This window comes from Saimiri boliviensis, chromosome 3, assembly GCF_048565385.1.
Source record: "Saimiri boliviensis isolate mSaiBol1 chromosome 3, mSaiBol1.pri, whole genome shotgun sequence".
In the NCBI taxonomy this organism is placed as follows: domain Eukaryota; kingdom Metazoa; phylum Chordata; class Mammalia; order Primates; family Cebidae; genus Saimiri; species Saimiri boliviensis.
In genome coordinates this window covers 115,957,465-115,983,459 of record NC_133451.1, presented here as the reverse complement: position 1 = coordinate 115,983,459, position 25,995 = coordinate 115,957,465, and the positions used below count along the sequence as shown (strand labels likewise).

General features: G+C 46.4%; 1 protein-coding gene and 1 non-coding gene across 3 annotated transcripts in view; one reads left to right on the top strand and one right to left on the bottom strand.

Annotated features, from left to right (window-relative positions):
* The window catches only part of IRF2 (interferon regulatory factor 2), a 100,594-nt gene that overhangs the window by 32,452 nt on the left and 42,147 nt on the right, over positions 1–25,995 (top strand). The window contains exon 2 of one of the 2 annotated variants that reach the window (XM_003933848.3): positions 24,748–24,840. The exons of the other annotated variant lie outside the window; for it this stretch is intronic. Coding sequence (XP_003933897.1) covers positions 24,754–24,840 — 87 coding nt within the window. The 5' untranslated portion in view covers positions 24,748–24,753. The remainder of the gene's footprint in view (positions 1–24,747; positions 24,841–25,995) is intronic. 2 annotated transcript variants of the gene reach the window in all.
* Positions 21,444–21,528, bottom strand: LOC120363804 (small nucleolar RNA SNORD79). Its single transcript, XR_005579242.1, has one exon. It is a non-coding gene; the product is annotated as a small nucleolar RNA SNORD79 (small nucleolar RNA).

The following is a 25,995-nucleotide window of genomic DNA, read 5'->3' as shown; positions in this document are numbered from 1 at the left end:
AGTTTGTGCATCGTCCTTGGTTGCCCTGGTGGTTAAAACCACCTGCTCCATCTTTTTTGCATTGTGTTCTGTGCATTCCTGCACAAATTAAATAAATTAAGTAAACAGTAGTCCTCCCTTACCCATGGTTTTGCTTTTTGGTGGCCGCAGTTACCCATGGTCAACTGAGATCTGAAAATATTAAATGGGAAATTTCAGAAATAAACGATGATAGGTTTTAAATTGTGCACTGTTCCAAGTAGCATGATGGAATGGAACATCCCACCTCTTCCTGCCTGGGACACGAGTCATCCCTTTGTCGAGATAAGGGGGTCTGCTGTAGTCCCAGTACTCTATTATTTGACTCGATTACATTTTCTTTAAACATCTTCCCACTGTCTGGTATTTTCGGATTAGTTTGGCTGTTATAAATAATGCTCTTTGAACATCACTGACCATAAATTTGTGTCTGCAGAAACTATTGTTTGTTAACTATCAACTATTGATGGATCAGGTACTAGGCGAGGCACTTCCCACATCTTATTTAATCCTTATCACAAACCCTGTGGAAGTTACCCCGTTTTACAGAGAAGAAACTGAGGCCTAAGGGGCTTGGGCTTCGTCACCTTCTGTGTTTGGTTCCTGAAACAGTGCCCTGGGAAGTGGCTGTAGCTGCCGGATGGAGACCTGAACGGCTTCTGTAGTTGAGGAGATGGCATGTTGATTTCTCATTTAACGTCACATGTTCCTATCCTCATCTCATATACAGTCTCGTGGTTAAAAAAAAAAAAAAAAAAAAAGCGCCACTAGCCAAGGCTGGCTCCTGCCCACTTGTCACGGAAGTCAAGTGGAGCCACTGAGTCAAGTGTCACGGAGCCACTGAGGTCTTCCGTGGTCTCTGCCCCACCCGTAGGGGGCTGTGCTGTCCTGGAGTCATGTGGCTGTCAGACTTTGGGTACCATCCTGAGTCCTGCATTGCAGCTGCGTCCTACTCCATGATGAGGAAGGATAGGCCTATGAAGGGCCTCATCACTCATTAGGAAGTTGCATGTTGTCAGATTGATGAACTAAGGGCCAGACATGATTGATCACCATTAATACCAAACCATTTCTTAGGGCCGTCGTCTCAGCAAGAGTTGTGGTCACAGATAAGTCTACAGTGGCTGGGGAAAGCTTTCTGGGATGGGTAGATTTAAAACTGTCTCCTGGATTTCTCAAAGAACTAAAAATAGAACTGCCATTTAACTCAGCAATTCTGTTAATGAGTACATACCCAAAGGAAAAGAAATGGTTTGACCAAAAGATACCTGGACTTCTGTGTTTACTGCAACACTATTCACAATAGCAAAGGCATAGACTCAGCCTAGGTCCTCACCGGCAGTGGACTGGATAAAGAAAATATGGTATATATATACAGTGGAATACTACGCAGCCATGAAAAGTTTGAAGTCGTAGCTTTCACAATAACAAGTATGGAGCTGGTGGCCATTATCTTAAGTGAATTCATACAGAATCAGAAAACCAAATACTACCCCATGTTCTCACTTATAAGAGGGAGCTAAACATTGAGTGCACATGGACATGAAGATGCAACAAGAAACACTGAGGATTCCAAAGGGGAGAGAGAGGAAGTAGGGCAAGGGTTGAAAAACTACCTGTGGGGTACTATGTTGACTACTTGGAAAGGGGGATCCTAGGAGCCCAAACCCCAGTATCATGCAATATACTCACGTAACAAACCTGCACATGTACCCCCTGAATTTAAAGCTAAAAGCAGAAACAAAACTTGTAATCCCAGCACTTTGGGAGGCGGAGGTGGGTAGATCACCTGAGGTCAGGGGTTTGAGACCAGCCTGGCCAGCATAGTGAAATCTCATCTCTACTGAAAATACAAAAATTAGCTGAGTGTGGTGGCACGCACCTGTAATCCCAGCTACTCGGGAGGCTGAGGCAGGAGAATCACTTGAATCTGGGAGGCGGAGGTTGCAGTGAGCTGAGATCACGCCACTGCACTCCGGCCTGGGGGACAGAGCAAGACTCTTTTTCAAATAAAACAAAACAAAACAGCACCCCCACCCCCCACACAAAGTTATCTTCTGAAGACCAAGAGAGAAGTACTTGGTATCAAGTGGTAAAGAACAAACAGGGCTGAGAGATTTAAGTAGGATGGAGTAAAGCGTTTTGGGCACAGGGGTTTTATACTTTGTAGAGGTCCTGATACTAAAAATGAGGTCATTTTTAGAGTGGGAAGCAAAATGTCCCCATAGTGAGGTGTTTGCTCTTCATAGGCGCTGAAATGGCAGGAGATGGAAATTGACAAATACTAAAGATGTTTAGTACTGTCGGTGGTTTTCAGTACCTTAAATAAATGCCAGTGTGAAATTAACGTTAAGATAGTGGAGCATTTGCCTGCTATGGGACTTATTGTGCTCCTGAAATAGTTCTCCAGGTTAATCAGTAATGGGCTGGTCAGGGCACACTTTCCTCCCCTTCTGCCTTCCAAAGACCCTGTAAGCACCCGGGTGACCCTGCTTTATGGCAGAAGCAGCAACTAAAATGAAACAACTGGAGAATACACCCCAGCGATGCAACGCAAGGAAAAAGCCCCGCTGGTTCTCTCTTGTTGTTTGCTTAAAGACAGCATGGAGGTGAAGGGGTGGAGCGTGGGCGAGTCTCTTTATTTTGGAGTATGGGACTGTTTTCCTACTCCAGACGACAAAAGGAAAGCTCTGGCTGGCCAGGAAACGCAGCTTGTTTTGTGGATGCCCACTGGCCAGGAAAGTATTAAATGGGGCAGGAAGTGTGACTTTAAAAGGGGCTACATGAGGGAGGCTGGGAAACTGCTTCCTGTGCACCAGGGCCAGCCCAGAGCTGGAACGGCGCTTGCCAGGCTGCGGGGATCTTGTGGCCCTGGCTGTGTCCCCTTCCACACAGGCTTCCAGTGCAGATGCCAGGTCAGACGGAGGTATGGGGCCCTCTCTACCTCTTGATGGGAACCCCAGTTTTTCCTGCCTGTGTAAGCCTCACATCCAAAGGGCCTATGACTCCAGTTCAAATATGAGTTCTACCACTCAGTAGCTCTGTGACCTGGGGAAGTTACTTAACCTTATGTGCCCCAATTTCCTAGTCTCTAAAATGGGGACCACAGTAGTACCCACCTTCTTGGGATGCCATGAATCAGGTGAGCTTATCCTCCTAACGTGCTTAGAACGTACCTAACACTGTTAAGCACTTAATACTCCTCAGCTATTGTCAGTACCCTCATGGTGGAGGATATTGACAATATCCTGGTACGTGGGACACTCCCTGCTTGCCAGCCGGTATCATTTTCAAGGATTTGCAGGTCTAGACTTGGATCAGGCAGGTACTCACACAGAAGCTCCCCTGCTTACCAACAGGTTGTGTTCTAAAGGTGATTAAGCTTTCAGAGTGTGCGTTGGGCATTTAAAACTAAATTTTTTTTCTCAAAACAGAGCCGTTTCAGTGTCAGGGGTGTCACAAGCAGGTATCTTCTTTCCAGACACCTGACCACTGACTGTGATTTGGAAAGATTAGAACTGGCTTTGAAACAATGTTTCCATCTTTGATGACAAAGTTTTCCTCATTTATAGTAGCCACCTTTCAGGCATTCAAGAGCTGCCTTGTTGACTGCCCTGATAAATAACAGGTCAACTATTGCAAAATGGCTACTGGATAGTGCTGGTCTATACTCACTGGGTGTTTGCTGGGTGCAGAGCACAAGACTGCTTCGGCCTACTTAGTAGACAGCTTTCCATCTCAAAAGGAGCATTGGTCTCCGTGGATTAAAGCACGTAACAACTGGTGACTTTAGGGCAGTGTAAGATGTGTGCTCACCCACAGGTAGAGGCAGTGAGTTTTCTGCCTTCAAGAGAAGGGGGCAGGTATGTGTCTTGTATTGGTCACGCGAGGCATTGTGGAAGAGATGGTATTTGAACCGTCTTCCAAAGGCATGGCTGGACGTCTCGGGGCTGGACCTTTCTCCTGAGCTCCAGCCTCATACCTCTGCTAGCCCAGCCGACACCCCTTTTTGGATATCCCATAGATCTCAGACTCCGTAGGCCCCAACACTCTGAGTTCCTCTCCTCAGACAGCCACATCTTGGCTGTTACAGAGTGGCCTTCCTGCCCATCCAGACTAAGAAAGGGGAAAAGGTCACACTCAGAGGAGTGTGAAGAGGAAGGGAGGTAGACATTCAGAATGGAGAGCCCTGTAGATCTCTTTCCTCTGTGAAGCAGGAGGCCCGGGGGGATCTGAAATTGCACCCATGGAAAATGGGAACAGGAGCAAAAAGGATCTGCAGAGGCTCCGAGAGCTCAGATGAGGCGATCGGCCGTCCATCTGTTGTGAGGCTCTCCAGCCTGTCGTGAATGTTTGCAGTGTGAGCGAACAAGAGGCAGGCATGAGGCCCGTGTGTAGTGGGAAAGTGGTCAGGCCACTCTGTGGGAAGGAGAATGGGGCCAGGGAATGGGCATTCTAGGGAGGGGGGCGGGAGGCTTCTGGAGCTGGAATCCCATGTTAACATTCTTGCCCATGTTAATATATAGGTCTACACAGTCTTGTACTCTCGTCCAGCAGATGCGCGGTAAGTATAGGCCTCCACCGTGTGGAATGTGGAAACGGGTTGGAGGGAGGGCAGCTAGGACAGGGTTGCTGCAGCAGCTCAGGGCAGAGCGGAGCAGCCTCTGAACGGGCCGCAGCGGGAGCATGGAAGGAGCCGTGGGTAACAGGGATGGTCCGATGGATGGAGACCGCACCCCTTAGTGGCTGACGTGGCGAAGGGTGGGAGGGCCAGGGAGGTGGCTACTGAGCCAGGAGAAGTCAAGAAAGTGTCAGCAGAGAGGTCTAGCTGCTTTGCTACTCACGTTCTTGCACTGTATCTCTTACCTCTGCCTAGGGAACTGCCCTTTGAAAGCTTGTGGGGGCCTTTCTCAGAATAGCACGCATGTGGGTGAACGTAACACGGTGCGTGCATTTTTAAGGCTTGATCTCTGGATGAAGATTTGCTGTTCTTGTTCGGCTGCATTGAGAACTGTTTTATAAAATGACCACTGGGTCATCTGCAGAACCAAGATCCAGTGATAGACAGGTGGACAGGTGGCTTTTGTACACACACATAGAGGCCCTAAGTCAGTTTGTTCGATTACGGTTGTGATGCCTCCCATGGTATTGTGAGGCCTCACACCGTAAAAATCACACTGTTTCAGGTTCCAGAGGAGTCTGTGGTCAGAGACAAGGTAAGTTGTATAAAGTAGCTATAGCTGCAGGAATAACTTCAAAAGGATACAGGAAACACTCCTAATAGGAAAATTGTGCATAGTGTGGCAAATATGTGAAACTATAATCTTGATGACTTTCAGCCTGGGAAACTAGTTTTGTGGTATTTAAAAGCATTATAGACTTTTAATTTCATATAGGTTTATAGTCCATTAAAGATGAAACCTCTTCACCACCGGCCTCCTGTTTTCCCATGACTCAACTGGAGATGTTTATTAAAACATCTGCAATCTGGATTCCTTTGGGTCGATGGATACTAAATAACAGTGATTTTCATACTTAATTGCTTATCAGAATTACTCTAGGATAATTAAAAAAAAAATTCTCAGTTCTTGTTTCATTAGAGCAGGGCCAGGGATTTTTTCAAGTCCCCCCCCCCCCGCCCCCGCTTTTTAAAAGTTTTAAGGCAGGCGTCCCCAAACTTTTTACACGGGGGGCCAGTTCACTGTCCCTCAGGCCGTTGGAGGGCCGCCACATACTGTGCTCCTCTCACTGACCACCAATGAAAGAGGTGCCCCTTCCTGAAGTGCGGCCGGGGGGGGGGGGGGCGGATAAATGGCCTCAGGGGTCCGCACGCGCCCCGCCTGCCGTAGTCTGGGGACGCCTGTTTTAAGGTGATAGCATTGCAAGGCGGTTGTGGGACAGTGGTATGAACAGGGTTGTGATGTATTTGGAGTAGGAGTCTTGTCCCATCCTTCATCCCGAAAAATCTACGTAGTTGGAGAATTCGTGGTTGAATTGCTTAAAACTGGATGGGGAAAACTGGCTGGAGACTCCCATTCTTAAAGGAATCTATGATATATATCTTTTCCAGTTCAAGAAAATAAAACAATAATTGCATGAAACGAGGATTATATCAGTGATACAATGGATGTGCTATAATTGACTTCCATTGCTTAGTAACTTTTCTACAGTTCAACAAAACTTACAAGAATCAGTTGTGCCTTGGTGGAGATAGTGTGTACACTGAGAGGCATGCTTTTTTTCTGCGTCTGGCCCTCCATCCAAACGTTAAACGTCTTTCTGATTTCAGGGCTGGCAATGGCTGACTTTGGCCTCTAAGGTCCCACCAGAGTCTGGAGAGTGATTTGGATGGTGCCGGCAGAGTAGGATTAAGCATGGCCACATGGGAAGGTCCCAGGGCACCTCTGTAATATACAAGGTCCTGTTATCTTTGCTCTGAACATGCTATTTTCCTGCCAAGCACGTGCCACGAAGCTCCTCTTGTCCATTTTATTTCTACCTCTTAGCAGTCAGGACAGCTCTCAGGGTCTGCTTCTCCTTGTTTTCACATACCCTTCGTTCCTGCATTCTGCTTCCCACAAGGCCCCCCACTGCTCTCCGCCGGCCAAGTGCTCACACACACCTGCACACACACCCTCGGGAGGCAGCCCAGCCTAGTGCAATGCTTTTCATGCCCTTCAACCCCAGTACCAGTCTAATCCAATGCGACTTGACATTAAATGGGAGCAGACGTTTCATAAAACAATGCTTACTTCACTTTTTTGGGTGCTCTCTCGTTTTCCATCCTATCACACCGTAAATTAAAATTAAATTAAAAGTGCTAATCTCAATGCGGTAAACTGATTCCATGACCCTCCAATGGGTTGTTACCAGAGACTTGCAAAACACTGGTCCAGAGGTTTCTGGAATATTCTTTGGAGTCAGATCTAGATCTGAATGTTTGCTTTACCACTTAATGAGTGTAAGTGGAGCTTTGTAAGGAGCTTCATTTCCTCTTCTGTAGAATGGAGGAGATTAGCTACTCTGCCTCGTGTGGCTTGTTGGAAGATTAAATGAAATAAGCGTGAAAGGCATTTGGCTGAGGGTCGGGCTCCTAGGAAGGGCTGGAATGGTGATAATGTTGGAGATGATCATGATGATTCCATTTCGAACTCAGCTTTCTCTCAATTCATGTAACTTTCATGGAAATTCTCACTTTTGCTGAAAAAGCACACAGAAGTCATTATGAGGAACTTGCAAGAGGAACCTGCATTTGGGAAAAGACTATTGTGTGCCCAGGAAAAGTTATTACTAAACACTGCCGTTAGAGTCCTGTACATGCATCATCGCGCGTTTGTTTTGGTTTTGGTACATTTCCCATCGCCACAGTCCTGAGCCAGAGCGGTGGTTTCTAGCTCGCCTCCTTTCTTCCATGTGGCTCTGCGTAGAGTGCTGCATGGCTCAGGAGGCAGAAGCATGGCTTCTCCCAAGTCAGGCACTCAGAAGTCGTTAGCAGCCGGCATAAACAAGCTCAGATTCCGGCTGCGCATCCGAGATCCCACAAGGTTCAAGCCCTGGCGCCTCATCTAAAGGAATGGTGACTTGGACATTTTCATTTCTTTCTTATTTTTTCTTTTTATTTTTTGTGGGGGCTGCCTTTTTTGGCTATGCTTTTCCTCCTCTCTAAAACGAAGATAATAGGCTGGGCATGGTGGCTTATGCCTCTAACCGTAGCACTTTTGGAGGTCGAAGTAGGAGGATCACTTGAGGCTAGGAGTTTGAGACCAACCTGGGCAACATAGGTAGTGAGACCCCTCTTTCTACAAAAATATTTTAAAAATTAGCTGGGCCTACTGGATACATCCTGGGTACTTGAGAGGCTCAGGTGAGAGGATCTCGTGATCCCAGGAAGTCAGGACTGCAGTGAGCTACGATTGCACCACTGCACTCTGGTCTGGGTGACAAGAGTGAGACCCTGTCTCAAAAATAAAATAAAACAATAAAATGGGGATACTAGTATTTAACTGGTTAGAGCTATTGGGAGAGTTAAAGATGATTGATGTGAAATACTCAGTGCTTGCTTCTCACACACCCGTGACTCTTATGAAGACACCCATGTTGGTGCATAAGACGTTTGCTCTGCTCACATCAGCAAACACATCTTCAGTCCTGCTTTGGCTGCTGATGCCAACCTTTTACCTCGCCTGGCTCGCCTGCCACCTTCTCCCTGCCTAGACAGCACCTCCCTATCCATTAAAATCTTCCTCTACCATAAAGCTTTCCCTTACAAGCCCATTTAATAATGATTTATGTATTCCTTATGAACTAGCTAACTTAGCTGGCAATTAATAAGATGCTACCTTTTGATCTTTATTACATCATCTTTTATTATTATAATTATAGGATTATTAGTTGGCTTTATGTGATTGATCTCTCACATCCTCAGTTAACTTATTCGTTCCTCGAGGGTAGTGATCATGTCTTACCCGTCTTTGAATCCCCACAGCACTCAGCACAGTTCCTCCTAATAATATAAATATTTGCTGATCCACTTGCCTGACTGGGTACCAAGAAAACATATGCCACAGAACGAGAGTGCTGGTGCTGGTGGTGAGCACTGAGAGAGAAGGTTTGATACGTCAAAACACACTGGAGCTTGCTTTTGTTGGAAGGGTAAAATATCTGTAGCTTGATAAGAGAGGAGAGCATGGCCTGGCACGGCGGCTCACGTCTGTAATCCCAGCACTTTGGGAGGCCAAGATGGGAGTATCACGAGTTTATGAGATTGAGACCATCCTAGCCAACATGGTGAAAACCTGTTGTCTACTAAAAATACAAAACTTAGCTGGGCGTGGTGGTGCATGCCTGTAGTCCCAGCTACTCAGGAAGCTGAGGCAGGAAAATCACCTGAACCCAGGAGGTGGAGGTTGCGGTGAGCCAAGATTGTGCCACTGCTCTCCAGCCTGGCGACAGAGCAAGACTCCGTTTAAAAAAAAAAAAAAAAAAAAAAACAGGGAAGGGTACATGGCTATATAGGAGGGTAATTAGGTGACAAGAGCCAGTTTTAGAAATGATGTAGCTGCAAAAGAAAAGGAGTAGAGCCCTGCAGGGGTCAGCCTCTGCGACACTCGGATCGAAGCCCTGTCAGTGACTCAGTTCCCAGCCCTCTGCCCTCACTCTGGCCCGTGTTGAATTGTCTCCCACGACTCTGCCACCATGAACTCATGAACTGTGGCTGGCTCCACAGGTGGAGAAGTCTCTAGTTTTAGTCTGAGTGAAAATGCCTTTATTTCATCTTCCTTCTTGAAGTATTCTCTGGGAATAACATGCTTAATGGCAGCTGTGTTCTTTCAGTATTTTAAAGACATCTTTCCATCGTCTTCTGCCTTCCATTGCTTCTGTTGAGTAGTCACTGTAAGCTGTTTACAGATTTGTGGGGTGTGTGTGTGTGTGTGTGTGTGTGTGTGTGTGTAAAAGGTGATGAGTGTGTTTCTTTTCCTGGCTGTTTTTATGATTTTTATGATTTTGGCTTTCAGCAAGTGTACTGCAATGTGCCTAGGAATGGTTTTATTTGCATTTGTCCATTTCGGGTTCGTAGCAATTCTTAAATCTGAGTTTGGAACAGAATTGGTCATGATCTCTTCAAATATTGCTTCTGCCATATTTTTCCTCTCATCTTTATGGAAGGCCGAATTGCTCACGTTTTAGACCTTTGCAATGTTTCCCCTACGGATTTTGTATATATATATATATATATATTTTTTTTTTTTTTTAATTGCATTTTAGGTTTTGGGGTACATGTGAAGAACATGCAAGATTGTTGCATAGGTACACACATGGCAGTGTGGTTTGCTGCCTTCCGTCCCCTCACCTGTATCTGTCATTTCTCCCCATGCTATCTCTTCCCACCTCCCCACCCCCCCGTCCCTCCCCCATTTCCCCTCAATGGACCCCAGTGTGTAGTGCTCCCCTCCCTGTGTCCATGTGTTCTCATTGTTCAACACCCGCCTATGAGTGAGAATATACGGTGTTTGATTTTCTGCTCTTGTGTCAGTTTGCCGAGAATGATGGTTTCCAGGTTCATCCATGTCCCTACAAAGGACGTGAACTCATCGTTTTTGATGGCTGCATAATATTCCATGGTGTATATGTACCACATTTCCCCTATCCAGTCTATCATCGTTGGGCATTTGGGTTGGTTCCAGGTCTTTGCTATTGTAAACAGTGCTGCAGTGAACATTTGTGTGCACGTGTCCTTGTAGTAGAATGATTTATAATCCTTTGGATTTATACCCAGTAATGGGATTGCTGGGTCAAATGGGATTTCTATTTTTAGGTCCTTGAGGAATCGCCACACTGTCTTCCACAATGGTTGAATTAATTTACATTCTCACCAACAGTGTGAAAATGTTCCTATTTCTCCACATCCTCTCCAGCATCTGTTGTCTCCAGATTTTTTAATGATCGCCATTCTAACTGGTGTGAGATGGTATCTCAATGTGGTTTTGATTTGCATTTCTCTGATGACCAGTGATGATGAGCATTTTTTCATATGTTTATTGGCCTCCTGTATGTCTTCTTTTGTAAAGTATCTGTTCATATCCTTCGCCCATTTTTGAATGGGCTTGTTTGTTTTTTTCTTGTAAATCTGCTTTAGTTCTTTGTAAATTCTGGATATCAGCCCCTTGTCAGATGGGTAGACTGCAAAAATTTTTTCCCATTCTGTTGGTTGCCGATTCACTCTACTGACTGTTTCTTTTGCCGTGCAGAAGCTGTGGAGTTTGATTAGGTCCCATTTGTCTATTTTGGCTTTTGTTGCCATTGCTTTTGGCGTTTTGGTCATGAAGTCCTTGCCTACACCTATGTCCTGAATGGTTTTGCCTAGATTTTCTTCTAGGGTTTTTATGGTGTTAGGTCTGATGTTTAAGTCTTTAATCCATCTGGAGTTAATTTTGGTGTAAGGTGTCAGGAAGGGGTCCTGTTTCTGCTTTCTGCACATGGCTAGCCAGTTTTCCCAACACCATTTATTAAACAGGGAGTCCTTTCCCCATTGCTTGTTTTTGTCAGGTTTGTCAAAGATCAGATGGTTGTGGGCATGTTGTATTTCCTCTGAGGCCTCTGTTCTGTTCCATTGGTCTATATCTCTGTTTTGGTACCAGTACCATGCTGTTTTGATTACCGTAGCCTTGTAGTATAGTTTGAAGTCCGGTAGTGTGATGCCTCCTGCTTTGTTCTTTTTGCTTAGAATTGACTTGGCTATGCGGGCTCTCTTTTGGTTCCATATGAAGTTTAAGGTGTTTTTTTTCCAGTTCTGTGAGGAAGGTCATTGGTAGCTTGATGGGAATAGTGTTGAATCTGTAAATTACTTTGGGCAGTATGGCCATTTTCACGATGTTGATTCTTCCTAACCATGAACATGGAATGTTTCTCCATCTGTTTGTATCCTCTCTTATTTCGTTGAGCAATGGCTTGTAGTTCTCCTTGAAGAGGTCCTTTACATTCCTTGTTAGTTGTATTCCTAGGTACTTTATTCTCTTTGTAGCAATTGTGAATGGCAGTTGGTTCTTGATTTGGCTCTCTTTAAGTCTATTGCTGGTGTATAGGAATGCTTGTGATTTTTGCACATTGATTTTGTATCCTGAGACTTTGCTGAAGTTGTTTATCAGTTTCAGGAGATTTTGGGCTGAGATGATGGGGTCTTCCAGATATACAATCATGTCATCTGCAAATAGAGACAATTTGATTTCCTCCTTTCCAATTTGGATACCCTTTATTTCTTTTTCTTGCCTGATTGCTCTGGCTAGAACTTCCAGTACTATATTGAATAGGAGTGGTGAGAGAGGGCATCCTTGTCTAGTGCCAGATTTCAAAGGGAATGCTTCCAGTTTTTGCCCATTCAGTATGATACTGGCTGTTGGTTTGTCGTAAATAGCTTTTATTGTTTTGAGATACATTCCATCAATACCTAGTTTATTGAGGGTTTTTAGCATAAAGGGTTGTTGAATTTTGTCAAAAGCCTTCTCTGCATCAATTGAGATAATCATGTCTTTTTTGTCTTTGGTTCTGTTTATGTGGTGAATTACGTTTATGGACTTGCGTATGTTGAACCAGCCTTGCATCCCCGGGATGAATCCTACTTGATCATGGTGGATGAGCTTTTTGATACGCTGTTGCAATTGGTTTGCCAGTATTTTATTGAAGATTTTTGCATCTATGTTCATCATGGATATTGGCCTGAAATTTTCTTTTCTTGTTGAGTCTCTGCCGGGTTTTGGTATCAGGATGATGTTTGTCTCGTAAAATGATTTGGGAAGGATTCCCTCTTTTTGGATTGCCTGGAATAGTTTCAGAAGGAATGGTGTCAGCTCCTCTTTGTATGTCTGGTAGAATTCAGCTCTGAGCCCATCTGGACCTGGGCTTTTTTTGGGTGGTAGGCTCTTTATTGCGGCCTCGACTTCAGACCATGTTATTGGTCTATTCAGGGTTTCGGCTTCTTCCAGGTTTAGGCTTGGGAGGATGCAGGTGTCCAGGAATTTATCCATTTCTTCCAGGTTTACTAGTTTATGTGCATAGAGTTGTTTGTAATAATCTCTGATGATGGTTTGGATTTCTGTGGAATCTGTGGTGATATCCCCTTTATCGTTTTTTATTGCATCAATTTGGTTATTCTCTCTTTTCTTTTTTATTAATCTGGCTAGTGGTCTATTTTGTTGTTCTTTTCAAAAAACCAGCTCCTTGATTTATTTATTTTTTGAAGGGTTTTTTGTGTCTCTAGTTCCTTCAGTTCTGCTCTGATCTCAGTTATTTCCTGTCTTCTGCTAGGTTTTGAGTTTTTTTGATCTTGCTCCTCTAGCTCTTTCAATTTTGATGATAGCGTGTCAATTTTAGATCTCTCCTTTCTTCTCATGTGGGCACTCATTGCTATATATTTTCCTCTAGAGACTGCTTTAAATGTGTCCCAGAGATTCTGGTATGTTGTGTCTTCGTTCTCATTGGTTTCGAAGAACATCTTTATTTCTGCCTTCATTTCATTGTTTATCCAGTCAACATTCAAGAGCAAGTTGTTCAGTTTCCATGAAGCTGTGCGGTTCTGAGTTAGTTTCTGCATTCTGAGTTCTAACTCGATTGCACTGTGGTCTGAGAGACTGTTTGTTATGATTTCTGTTCTTTTGCATTTGCTGAGGAGTGATTTATTGCCAATTATGTGGTCAATTTTAGAGTAGGTGTGATGTGGTGCTGAGAAGAATGTATATTCTGTGGATTTGGGGTGGAGAGTTCTGTAAATGTCTATTAGGTTTGCTTGTTCCAGGTCTGAGTTCAGGTCCTGGATATCCTTGTTGATTTTCTGTCTGGTTGATCTGTCTAATATTGACCATGGGGTGTTAAAGTCTCCCACTATTATTGTGTGGGAGTCTAAGTCTCTTTGTAAGTCATTAAGAACTTGTCTTATGTATCTGGGTGCTCCTGTATTGGGTGCGTATATATTTAGGATCGTTAGCTCTTCTTGTTGCAGTGATCCTTTTACCATTATGTAATGTCCTTCTTTGTCTCTTTTGATCTTTGTTGCTTTAAAGTCTATTTTATCAGAGATGAGAATTGCAACTCCTGCCTTTTTTTGCTCTCCATTTGCTTGGTAGATCTTCCTCCATCCCTTTATTTTGAGCCTTTGTGTATCCTTGCATGTAAGATGGGTTTCCTGGATACAGCACACTGATGGGTTTTGGCTTTTTATCCAATTTGCCAGTCTGTGTCTTTTGATTGGGGCATTTAGTCCATTGACATTTAGGGATAGTACTGTTATGTGTGAATTTGATACTGTCATTTTGATGCTACCTGGCTGTTCTGTTGGTTAGTTGATGCAGCTTCTTGATTGTGTTGATGCTCTTTTACCATTTGGTGTGTTTTTAGAGTGGCTGGTACTGGTTGTTCCTTTATATGTGTAGAGCCTCTTTCAGGAGTTCTTGTAGAGCAGGTTTGGTGGTGATGAAATCTCTGAGTGCTTGCTTGTTCACAAAGGATTTTATTTTTCCTTCACTTATGAAGCTTAGTTTGGCTGGATAGGAGATTCTGGGTTGAAAGTTCTTTTCTTTAAGGATGTTGAATATTGGCCCCCAATCTCTTCTGGCTTGTAGGGTTTCTGCTGAGAGATCTGCTGTGAGTCTAATGGGCTTCCCTTTGTGGGTAACCTGACCTTTCTCTCTGGCTGCCCTTAGCATTTTCTCTTTCATTTCAACCCTGGTGAATCTGACGATTATGTGCCTTGGGGTTGCTCTTCTTGAGGAATATCTTTGTGGTGTTCTCTGTATTTCCTGGATTTGAATATTGATCTGCCTTGCTAGGTTGGGGAAGTTTTCCTGGATAATATCCTGAAGAGTATTTTCCAGCTTGGATTCATTCTCTTCATCACATTCAGGTACACCTATCAGACGTAGATTAGGTCTTTTCACATAGTCCCACATTTCTTGAAGATTTTGTTCATTCCTTTTTGCGCTTTTTTCTCTGTTCTTGCCTTCTCTTTTTATTTCATTGAGTTGATCTTCGACCTCTGATATCCTTTCTTCTGCTTGGTCAATTCGGCTGTTGAAGCTTGTGCATGCTTCACGAAGTTCTCGTGTTGCGTTTTTCAGCTCCATCAATTCACTTATATTCCTCTCTATGCTGTCCATTCTCGTTAGCAGTTCGTCCAATCTTTTTTCAAGGTTCCTATTTTCTTTGCGTTGGGTTAGAACATGTTCTTTTAACTCACTGTAGTTTCTTACTACCCACCTTCTGAAGTCTGATTCTGTCATTTCATCACCCTCCTTCTCCATCCGGTCTGGTTCCCTTGCTGGTGAGGGGTTGTGATCCCTTTTAGGAGGAAAGGTGTTCTGGTTTCAGGAGTTTTCATCCTTTTTGCGCTGGTTTCTTCCCATTTTTGTGGGTTTATCCACCTGTTGTCTTTGTAATTACTGTCTTTCAGATTGGGTCTCTGAGTGAGCTTCTAGTTCGTGGATGCTGAAGTTACTTCTTTTTTTTTTTTAAGCTTTCCTTCTAACAGTCTGGCCCCTCTGCTGTGGGACTGCTGAGGTCCTCTCCAGGCCCTGCTTGCCTGGGGGTCACCTGCAGCAGCTGCAGAACAGTAAGGGTTGCTGCCAGTTTCCTCTTCTGCTATCTTTGTCCCAGAAGGATGCTCGCCTACTGTCAGTCCGTTCTCTCCTTTATGAGGTGAGTCTTTGGACCTATGGGGGTCAGGGAGCTACTTGAGGAGACAGTCTATCTTTTATTGGGGCTTAAGTCCTGAGTTGTGAGCTCTGTTGTTCGTTCAGAGCTGCTGGGCAGGTATGTTTAGGTCTGCTGCAGCTGAACTCATAAAGCACTTTTTGTTCCCAGGTGCTCTGTCCCAGGGAGTTGGAACTTTATGAGTTTCCATTGCACTACTGCCTTTTTTGATTTTTCTTTCAGGTCTGACCCGCCCAGCTAGCAGCACGCCTAGCCACTGCCTGCCCGCAGGGGCTTTGCTGAGCTACTGTGGGCTCTGCTCAGCTGCCCTGAGCTCTTCCCTGCAGTCCTGTTTATATGGGCGTAGTTAGAACTGTCTCAGCAATGGTGGCCCCGCCTCTGTTATGGCGGACTCTCTCTGTTGTGGCAGGTTGCCTCGGCAACGGCAGCCTGCCTCCGTAGCGGTGGAGAGTCTCAGTAATGGCGGAAGCCCCTCCCCCACGGAGCCGGACCCTCCCGGTTCAGCTGTGCTTGGTTTGAAGGGCTCAACCCAGAGGGTTTCCAATTACTGTTTTTGTTTTCGTTGTTGTTGGGGGTGGAGGGGTGGGACCAACCGAGCCTGATCACCTGGCTCCCTGACTCAGAGTCTTTTCTTTTAAGTTGAATGATCCCGTGTTCCAGTCGCTTGTTGAAAAGGCGCCGGGATCTCCCTGTGCTGCGACTCACTGAGTCGGCTCGAACTGCGGCGCCGGCTTCTGGAGGATTTTTTGCCTAGGAATCTCCTGGCCTGACTCGCTATTTCAGATGAATGGGCTATTCTGCCGTCTCAGGGCTCTGCTCGCCAGCTAAGAGGGCTCCCAGACCAGTGGCTTTTGTACGGAGAACCGCAGCAACAGGGCGTGGTCACAGCAGCCGCGTGGGCGGAATCAGCCCCGCGGGGGCCAAAACAGCTGCACCGGCTGGGAGTGCGACGCTGGCGACCCCTCTGCCTGGGTATCTCCTGGTCTGTGGGCAATTAAGAGTTTGTCTGGAAATGCGGCGTCCACTCACCCTCTGCACTTTCACTGGGAGCTGAAGTCCTGAGCTGTTCTTAGGCGGCCATCTTCCCAGCATCGGATTTTATATTCTTTTCTCCATTTTCCCACTTCCGTCTCTCAGTGCTTCATTCTGTGTGTTTCTTCTGATCTGCCTTTAGGTTCACTGGCTATTTTTTCTATCTATTGTTAAAACCATCCATTGAAGGCCGGGCGCGGTGGCTTAAGCCTGTAATCCCAGCACTTTGGGAGGCTGAGGTGGGTGAATCAAGAGGTCAAGAGATCAAGACCATCCTGATCAACATAGTGAAACCCCATCTCTACTAAAAATACAAAAAATTAGCTGGGCATGGTGGTACGTGCCTGTAATCCCAGCTACTCAGGAGGCTGAGGCAGGAGAATTGCCTGAACCCAGGAGGCGGAGGTTGCGGTGAGCTGAGATCGTGCCATTGCACTCCAGCCTGGGTAACAAGAGTGAAACTCCGTCTCAAAAAAAAAAGAAAAAAAAAATCCATTGAGTTCCTCTCAATTGTAATGATTTCTCCTTTACTTCTAGAGTTTCTTTTTTTATAGTGTTCAGTTTTCTGTCAATGTTTTCCATATTGTGACTGTTTAACATATCAGCATAGATATTTAAAGACTGCGTAGGAACACGTTTGGTATCTGTATGTCCATTTTCTCTTTATGAGACCTGTGTGTGTGTCCCTATGCGTCTGTCTCTACTGTCTGCTACTTCCCTTGGTTTTCTATTTTGTTGGATTTTATCTTCGTGTTCCTAGCTATATTAATTGAATGCTGGCAATACTACCTGAAGAGCTCCAGACATAATATAAATCCTAGGATAATGTTATGTTCCTCAAGATATGATTTATATTTACTTTCGGTAGTTTCAGGTCGTTTTTGTTTGATCAGGGGTTGAGGTGATTCAAAGCTGGGCCTCAGCCTTTGATATTAGTTTATTTCTACTTAGTTGTATTACTTACAAAGCTTGTGGGGGTGTTTCCAGGAACCCCTTGTCCTAGCTGGGTCCTGATCTTCAGTTTTTGTCTCCTCAGTCACCTGAATGTGTCAAAAGCTCTGCTCAGTTTCCAAGTCCCACAGTCCCCTCTTCAGAAATGAGCAGGTGCGTTCGAACTAGGATTACAGCAGCCCTAAGTGTCAGGTTCACCTTCCTGGGTTTCTTTTTCTCCCAGATCTTGCCCCCCTAATTTTTAACTATTTTTTTAGCTGTCTGATGCATTTAAATGAATTTTAAAAATATATTTTGTCCAAGTTTCTTAGTTATTCAGCATGGGAGTCAGGTCTGAATTACCTATTGCACCATTATCAGAAGCACCACCCCCGTCTCAACTAAGGAATTTATTACCTTAAATCCAGCCGGCACATTTAGAAGTCTCTGGAACAGAGAATTCACATGATTAAAGTGGTATTTTAGGGAGATGACTGTGTCAGTGGAGCGCAAGACAGAGAGAAATTTGGGAAGTCTCAGTGAGTAGAACAATTAAGAGGTCATCATAACTCATAAGCCTGGGCTTTTCATGTTAGATAGGCCTGAACTCAAATGAGAGTTTTGGGTCTGCACTTACTAGCAGGTAATAAAGGATAATAAAGTCCCTAGATCCTAGGGTTATAAGAGTTAAAGACAAAACTTGTAGAAAACCCGAGGTTTTTTATTTTTTTATTTTTAGAGAGGGGATCTCTTTCTGCCACCCAGGCTGGAGTGCAGTGGTGTGATCATAGCTCACTGCAGTCTCGAACTCCTGGGCTCAATTGATTCTCCCACCTCAGCCTCCCAAGTAGCTGTAACTACAGGTGTGTACCACCACACCTAGCAAGAAAACCCTAGTTTTAATGCCTGGCATATAGTAAGTGCTCTGTTAATGGTACCCATTGCTGTTACTATTCCAAGAACCAAAATGCAGTTATTTAGGTGAAAATTCAACCTTACTGTCCATAGCACCAATCATGGCCAGATTACTGTCAACTTCATGGGGGATCATTCATGTCTTGTGAATCACGATGAATAGCTTGCATGCCTTTATATAGCAGGCTTGGCACCAGTAGGGGTGTTTCAGTAACCACTGTAAGGTGAATTGACTTATAGCCAGATGCCACGTTTTTGAAGCCAGTCCCAACCTCAAATCTCAAAGGTGTAATGACAGGGGATTTTACAAAGTGCCTTTTGTCAGGCTGCAGGGTAGATGGTTCGACACTTTTACTTACTTTGAAGTACAGGTTGCTCGTATATTAGGTTTGTAGAACCATAAACAAGCCGATGTATAAGAAAAGAAGCTTACAAAAAAGATGACAATTCATCCTATCATGGATAACTGCAGAAATCATCAGTTTAAAATGTCCCATTTTTCTCTTCTTTTCTTTCTTTCTTTCTTTCTTTCTTTTTTTCTTTCTTTCTTTCTTTCTTTCTTTCTTTCTTTCTTTCTTTCTTTCTTTCTTTCTTTCTTTTTAATGAGATGGAGTCTTGCTCTGTTGCCAGGCTGGAGTGCAGTGGCATGATCTCGGCTCACTGCAGCTTCCGCCTCCCGGGTTCAAGTGATTCTCCTGTCTCAGCCTCCTGAATAGCTGGGACTACAGGCATGTGCCACCATGCCCGGCTAATTTTTATACCTGGTTTCATCATGTTGGCCAGGATGGTCTCGATCTCTTGACATCGTGATCTGCCTGCGTCGGCCTCCTAAAGTACTAGGATTACAGGCGTGAGCCACCACACATGGCCTAAAATGTCCCATTTTTCTAGATGTTCAAAGTGTAGACCAGAAAGATGGAGTGATTGGCCCCAGGACACACACCAGCAATGGCAGAGTCAGGGCTGCGACCCAGCTGTCCTGATTTCTGTGCATTTTGGTTCTCTTATATGCACAGTCAGTCTCTGTGTCATGCAGTCAGTTACCTGCCTTCTCTAACTCTATTCTGGGTTCACGTGGCCTGGCTGTTAGTGCCTGTGGGAGGCTTGCCTTGCAGAAAGCCCAGCGTGTCACCTTGACTTTCAGTAATGGAAGCTAGATGACACGTACCGAGTAAGCATCTTTCTTTCAGTCCTCAGTCCTCTGACCCTGTGTGCCCGTCATCTGTCTTTTAATCTCTGGAAACATAATGAATCTATTTTTACTGGCCGACTAAATGATCCATTTCTGGTGCTAGGCTTGAGGTAGATTCTGCCTTTGCTGTTTTTCGAAGCAGTAAAAATGTATTCTCACCCTCTGGTAGCCATGAGCAATCTATGTCAAATGGCAAACTTTTTGTACTGTGCCGCGTGGCAAGCTCACTGCTAATCCACTACCTGCCCAGGCTTTGGGAGACGGGTTGCCGAGAAACATCAAGTTACGGAGAGGGGCCTTCTTATGACTGCATGAGCTTTTCATTGAGTCTCACAGGAGATGTCCTAGCTACAAACAAAACCCAAACCGACAAAACCTGAAATAAGTATAGCCCTTTTTACGGTTTTTTGTTTGTTTGTTTGTTTCTCTGATAAAATACTTGTTCGAGTTTTTACTTCTTCTGAAAGTTGACTTACAATTAATAACAGTCCTATTTAGGATGATGAGCTTTTCTAAAAAGTTTGAGGTCTGGCGGAGCCGCCTCCTTACCGGATGGGCACAGTGCATAAGCGAGGAATGGACCCAGCCGGCGAGCCTGGCAACGCGGACCAACAGACGAGTCTATTGGAGTGGCCAAAATGAGCAGACTGCAGGAGCGTGGGAGAGCCGGGAGACTGAGCGTCGAAGATAAGGGGACTCTAGAGCTTTGCTTCTCAGAGTGTGACCCAAGGACCAAGGGGCTTGTCAGAGACGCAGACCGCAGGGGTCGCCTAGAACCCACGGACTTGGGATTCCCATGTGCATTCAAGTTGGTGGAGGGCTGGTCTGGATTTCACAGTCAGCTCTTGCCTTTACTATTGGCCAAACTGACCATGTCGTTCTCTTGCTAAAATCCTTCGGTTTCCTCTTTAGTCTTGGGTTATGGTCATGACCGAAATCCTAGGCATGGTCTTCTGGGTCAGCCGGGTCTCTGGGCCCTCCCTGTCACTGACTGCCTCCACAGGGGCCACCTTGCCTTGGGGACTTTGCAGCTCTCCCTTCTCTGCTAGCTGCTCAGAGCTGCCATAACAAGTGGCTTTAACACAACAGAAATTTATCCCATCACAATTCTGGAGGCCAGAAGTGTCAAATCGAGGCACCGGCGGCACTCTGCTCTGCCTCAGGGCTCTTGGGGAGAATAATCTGTCCTTGTCTCTTCCAGCTTCTGGTGGCTCCAGGCATGGTCAGCTGCAGCAGCCTCACTGCAGTCTCTTGCCCCTGGCTTCTCGTGCCCATCCTCCCTGTGTGTCTGTGTCTTCACGTGGCAGCATTCTGTGTGTGTCCCTGCCCACACTTCGCTCCTTATAAGGACATTGCGTTCCTGTGAGCTTCTGGTCACAACATTTTTGTCAACTGATCATTGTATATCCTTGTCTTATGTGTTTCTGTTTAAAGACACCCTCCGTATATTTCTTGTTGATTAATTAGCATTGAACTCACAGCACTATAATGCCCGCCTGAGCAAAGCTTATCTGATAAACGTGTTTTCCCTGTAAGACACATCACCACCTTCTGGTTCTTAGGAACCCGGGAAGGCACTTTGGTACAATGCCTGGGGGCCATTTGAAACAGCAGAGTCACCAACAAAAAGCACAACGATGTGAAGAAAAGTGTCACACTCTGTAGACCAGGCGCGGGCCGCATGTGGCCCCCTGAGGCTATTTATCCGGCCCCCCACTGCACTTCAGGAAGGGGCACCTCTTTCATTGGTGGTCAGTGAGAGGAGCACAGTATGTGGCGGCCCTCCAACGGTCTGAGGGACAGTGAACTGGCCCCCTGTGTAAAAAGTTTGAGGACGCCTGCTGTAGACTGTGAAAAGGACACTTATTTGCCATAGGAGAGCAAGAGCGGGAAGGCAGAGTGTGGCCCTGTTCAGCCCCAGCTGGGAGCGCGTGCATCAGAAGACTTGAATTCGGCACACGTCTGAGTGACCACAGACGCATCTGTGTATTGACTTGGGGGTTATGGGCATATTTTAGCGAGTAAGCAAATTCACAGATACAGAATCTGCGCACTGTGTGGATGGAACGCGTCTTCCCACACAGGCTTTAGTTTTCAAGACAGAAAGTTGGGTTCTCGTCTTGGTGCTTTGCTTTCCCTAACAATGGACTTTTCCAACTACTGTTTCAGTTTAAAGTTGATCTTCATTCTCTTTCAGAGTGATTCCCATCTGTGTGAACTTGAAAAGCCGTCACATAAGAACAGGGACCACTGTGGGCTGGTGGAGGGGCACCTGACAGGAACCATACCATATGGCTTTTTGAACTGTTTTAGGGGCGACCATTTTTTTTTTCCAACTGGTTTATTTGTGAGAAAGGTAATGGAGGAGATACGATATTATTTTGAGTACTAGCTGGAAGCAGGGCCCTTACACATGTGTCTCGCGTTTCCATATTGCTCGACTCAGGCTTAGCTGCAGTGCTAGGGACCACGCACAGCGGTTCTGAGTGTCAGGCGGTTCGGAGAACTGGCATCTGTCTCTTGCGGGGCAAGGCTTTGTGGGGTCACCAGTGCACTCCTCTGTGCGCAGCTTTCCTTGGTGCTCCCCAGACTCTTCCGAAACTCTTTTTTTGTTGTTTTTGAGATGGAGTCTCGCTCTGTTTTCCAGGCTGTAGTGCAGTGGCATGATCTCGGCTCACTGCAACCTCTGCCTCCTGGGTTCAAGCAACTTTCTGCCTCAGCCTCCCAAGTAACTGGGATTACAGGCACCTGCCACCATGCCTGGCTAACTTTTTGAATTTTTAGTAGATACGGAGTTTCACCATCTTGTCCAGGCTGGTCTTGAACTCCTGACCTCGTGATGCACCTGCCTCGACTCCCAAAGTTTTGGGATTACAGGCATGAGCCACTGCGCCCAGCCCGGAAACTCTTTATCATCTTGTACCCAGGACTTTTCATGGGGCATGGTAATTCCTTTCTTTCCAGTGTCCTGTTAGATTGGGAGTTCCGGCAGGGAATGTCATCTTTCCCTGTTCCTGGAGCATCATTCTCAATCTGTGATCTTTGAATGGGTGGATGAACGAATGAATGGATGAGACCAAGAGCAGCAGTCTCTGCAACTCCTTGCAGCCATTCCACGTCCTTTTGAAATAGCTCGAAGGTTCCTGTTTCTGTCTCAAAGAATGGTGGCGGGAGCCTCCATATGAGTGGATGAGGCCAGCCTCTGATGGCACCCCACCTAGGTGATCTTCAGAGCTGGCCTGGGCCTTGTAGCCAGTGTTTCCTATGTGGAAGGCAACATTTGGACTTTATGTGACTAGCAGAAGAGCTAGAAAGAGGGCAGAGCGTGGGAGCTCACGTCTGTAATCTCAGCAATTTGGGAGGCCGAGGTAGGAGGATTGCTTGAGCCCAGGAGTTTGAGACCAGCCTGGGGAACATAGGGAGACCCCATGTCTGCAAAAATTTTAAAACATTAGCTGGGCGTGATGGCTCACACCTGTAGTCCCAGCTACTCGGGAGGCTGAGGTGGGAAAATAGCTTGAGCCCAGGAGGTTGAGGCTGCAGTGAGCCATGATCATGCCACTGCACTCCCATCTGGGTGACAGAGTGAGACCCTGCCTCCAAAAACAAGGTGACGCTCTTCCTCCAGTAGAACTTCAATTTGGTTAGAAAGAGAGAGTGGAGTGTACACTGCTGAGAAGCGTATAGGTAAAAAAGGGGATAAGATGGAAAACCCAACTGCCCTAAAGCAATGTTTGATTTTTCAGAGGAGCAGTACAAATGAGTGAGTGTCAGGAGCTAGAGGTGGAGGGACTGCTTTACGTGGGAATGGTCTGGGAAGCCCTTGTGGAGGAGGAGGAGGCTGGGTCTTAGAGGACCGGCAAGGCCAGGGAATGAAGAGCAGAGGGCATGGGATGAGCACGGAGCGGGAGGTGTCTGCAGCAGCCAGTGGGCCCCGGAGGCCTGCAAGGAGAAAAGGCTGGGGGCTCCTGCAGGCGCAGGGTGAGGCCCAGTGGGTCATGAAAGGATGCTTGTACACTGGCATGTTCTGGGCGCAGGGAATAGAGGAGAGAGGAAGTCCATGGCAAGCTGGAAAGGGGAGTTATTGAGACATCAGCCCAAATTCCAGTGAAGAGAATTTTCAGAGCACAGTTTTGGAGGAAATGAACTAAAGAAGGAAGGGACAAATCAAGATTGAAAGAGGATTACAGTGCCACGCTGTCTGTGAGGTCTTAGAGAATGGAGGTGGGCCGGGCATGGTGGCTCATGCCTGTAATCCCAGCACTTTGGGAGGCCGAGGCAGGTGGATCATCTGAGACCAGCCTGGCCAATATGGTGAAACCCCATCTCTACTAAAAATACAAAAAATTAGCAGGGCGTGGTGGTGGACATCTGTAATCCCAGCTACTCAGCAGGCTGAGGCAGGAGAATCGCTTGAACCTGGGAGGCGGAGGTTGCAGTGACCCAAGATCACACCACTGCGCTCCAGCCTGGGCAACAAGAGCGAAACTCCGTTTCAAAAAATTAAAAAAAAAAAAAAAAAAAAAATGGAGGCCTGTATCCACACCATTTTTGCTTTTGGACCCCAGATTAGATGTAAATGCAGGCACAGACAGGGTGAAGATGAGTGAGGGACAGTGTGGAAGGTACTTTGTGACTGACTCCCCTCTGGGTCTGTTCTGATTGACAAGGGGAAGTCTGTCTTAGGAATCTGGAAGCCACTGGGGGCATTGTGTGGACTGAAGAGGAAGGGTGGTCTGACCATGAAAACGACTTTCAAAGGGAAAGTCAGTTAAAGGAAAAGCGTCAGAGGGGAGGCTGGCATTGAGAAAGATATTTGAGTGAAAGATTGTACTCGGGTGAAAGCAAAAGTAAAGAGACCCGTGCAGGGCGTGGGGGAGCTCTGGAAGGAAAGTCGGGAGGGACGGGTAGCTGGTGGAAAACGTTGGGAATGCCAAATGAACGGATTCCTTTAGCTTCAATGTTAACGTGGGGGTTGGAAGCGTTGGTAGAACCGAGATTCTCAGGATGAATGGCTTGGCTATCATAACACTTTCCCACAGCTGCTTTTCTGCCCACTCCGAAGCTATTGGAAGAAGAATCCCCAAAGGCATTGTAAACACTGGGCCTCTGAGCAACCGATGCCTCAAAACAGGCCAGGGTAGGGGGGGACGAAGCCTCGCTCTAGGCAAAGTCCGGGGAAGGAGTGAGGGTCCTGGCCTCCAGTGTTCACAGGACCCTCCCAGCGGAGGGCAGGCCTGGACCGCCCTGTGTCCCCAGATTGCCCCCTGGCCAGTGCCAGGGCTGGGCTTGCACAGGTGGCTCTAGGGCACAGCCCCTGAGTACACACCCCACCAACCCCGAGTCTCCAGCCCCAGGACGGGAGAGAAAGAAAGGGTCAGGCGGGTGTAGAACTCTGCAGCGCAGACACCGCAGTGAGCGGCACCGACGCGACGCCTGACGCTGTGTTTCTCTCCCGCAAGGGCACCATGCCGGTGGAAAGGATGCGCATGCGCCCGTGGCTGGAGGAGCAGATAAACTCCAACACGATCCCGGGGCTCAAGTGGCTTAACAAGGTGAGTGCACCAGGGTGGGTGTATGTGTGAGAGAGGCCCTGGCGGAAACAGGCCCACGCGGACTGCCACAAGCAAAACTGTGCTCAAAGTCTTAGGCTCATTCATGATAAAAATCAGCCAACCCCACGTGATCATAAAACATCAAGTTATCATCTGAAAGACTTTTTTTCCTTTTAGAGGCAGGGTCTCACTCTGTTGCCCAAGCTCGAGTGCAGTGGTGCAATCGTGACCCTCTGCAGCCTCCACCTCTTGGGTTCAAGTGGTCCTCCCACCCCAGACTCCAGAGTGACTGGAACTACAGGTACACATGCCACCATGCCTGCTAAGTTTTGTGTGTGTTTTTTTTTTTTTTTTTTTTTGAGACGGAGTTTCGCTCTTGTTACCCAGGCTGGAGTGCAATGGCGCGATCTCGGCTCACCGCAACCTCCGCCTCCTGGGTTCAGGCAATTCTCCTGCCTCAGCCTCCTGAGTAGCTGGGATTACAGGTACGCGCCACCATGCCCAGCTAGTTTTTTGTATTTTTAGTAGAGACGGGGTTTCACCATGTTGACCAGGATGGTCTCGATCTCTCGACCTCGTGATCCACCCGCCTCGGCCTCCCAAAGTGCTGGGATTACAGGCTTGAGCCACCGCGAGTTTTGTGTTTTTAAAATAGAGCCGGGGTCTCACCATGTTGCCCAGGCTGGCCTTGAACGCCTGGGGTGAAGTGATCCTCCCACCTCTGCCTCCCAAAGTGTGAGGATTACAGGCGTGAGCCGCTGAACCTGGTCTCCAAAGCATTGGCATCCTCTGGGACTGTAGCAGCAGCCTGGAGCCTCCAGTGACGGCTCACCTTTGGTGTTTTGGCCGACTGCCTGTGGAAAGCTCTGCCTTCTCCAGACTCCTTTTTTTGCTTCTCCCCACCGTTTAGGACCAGAGGACATGGAAACTCCGGAGTTTTATATTGGGAGTGGAGCATTTTCATTTCAGTGTTCTCTATTTAAAGAAAGCTTGTTTTTGTCTTTTACAAAAGCTTCCTTTTTACCTCTGTAATGAAGGCCTATCCGTGTGCCCACCTGTCCTGAGAAAGCAGATAATCATTTACAGCCTACCCCTCCATGCATAAACACTCCCTTACTTTGTTAACTGAAAAACTCTTAATTTACTCGATCCTAG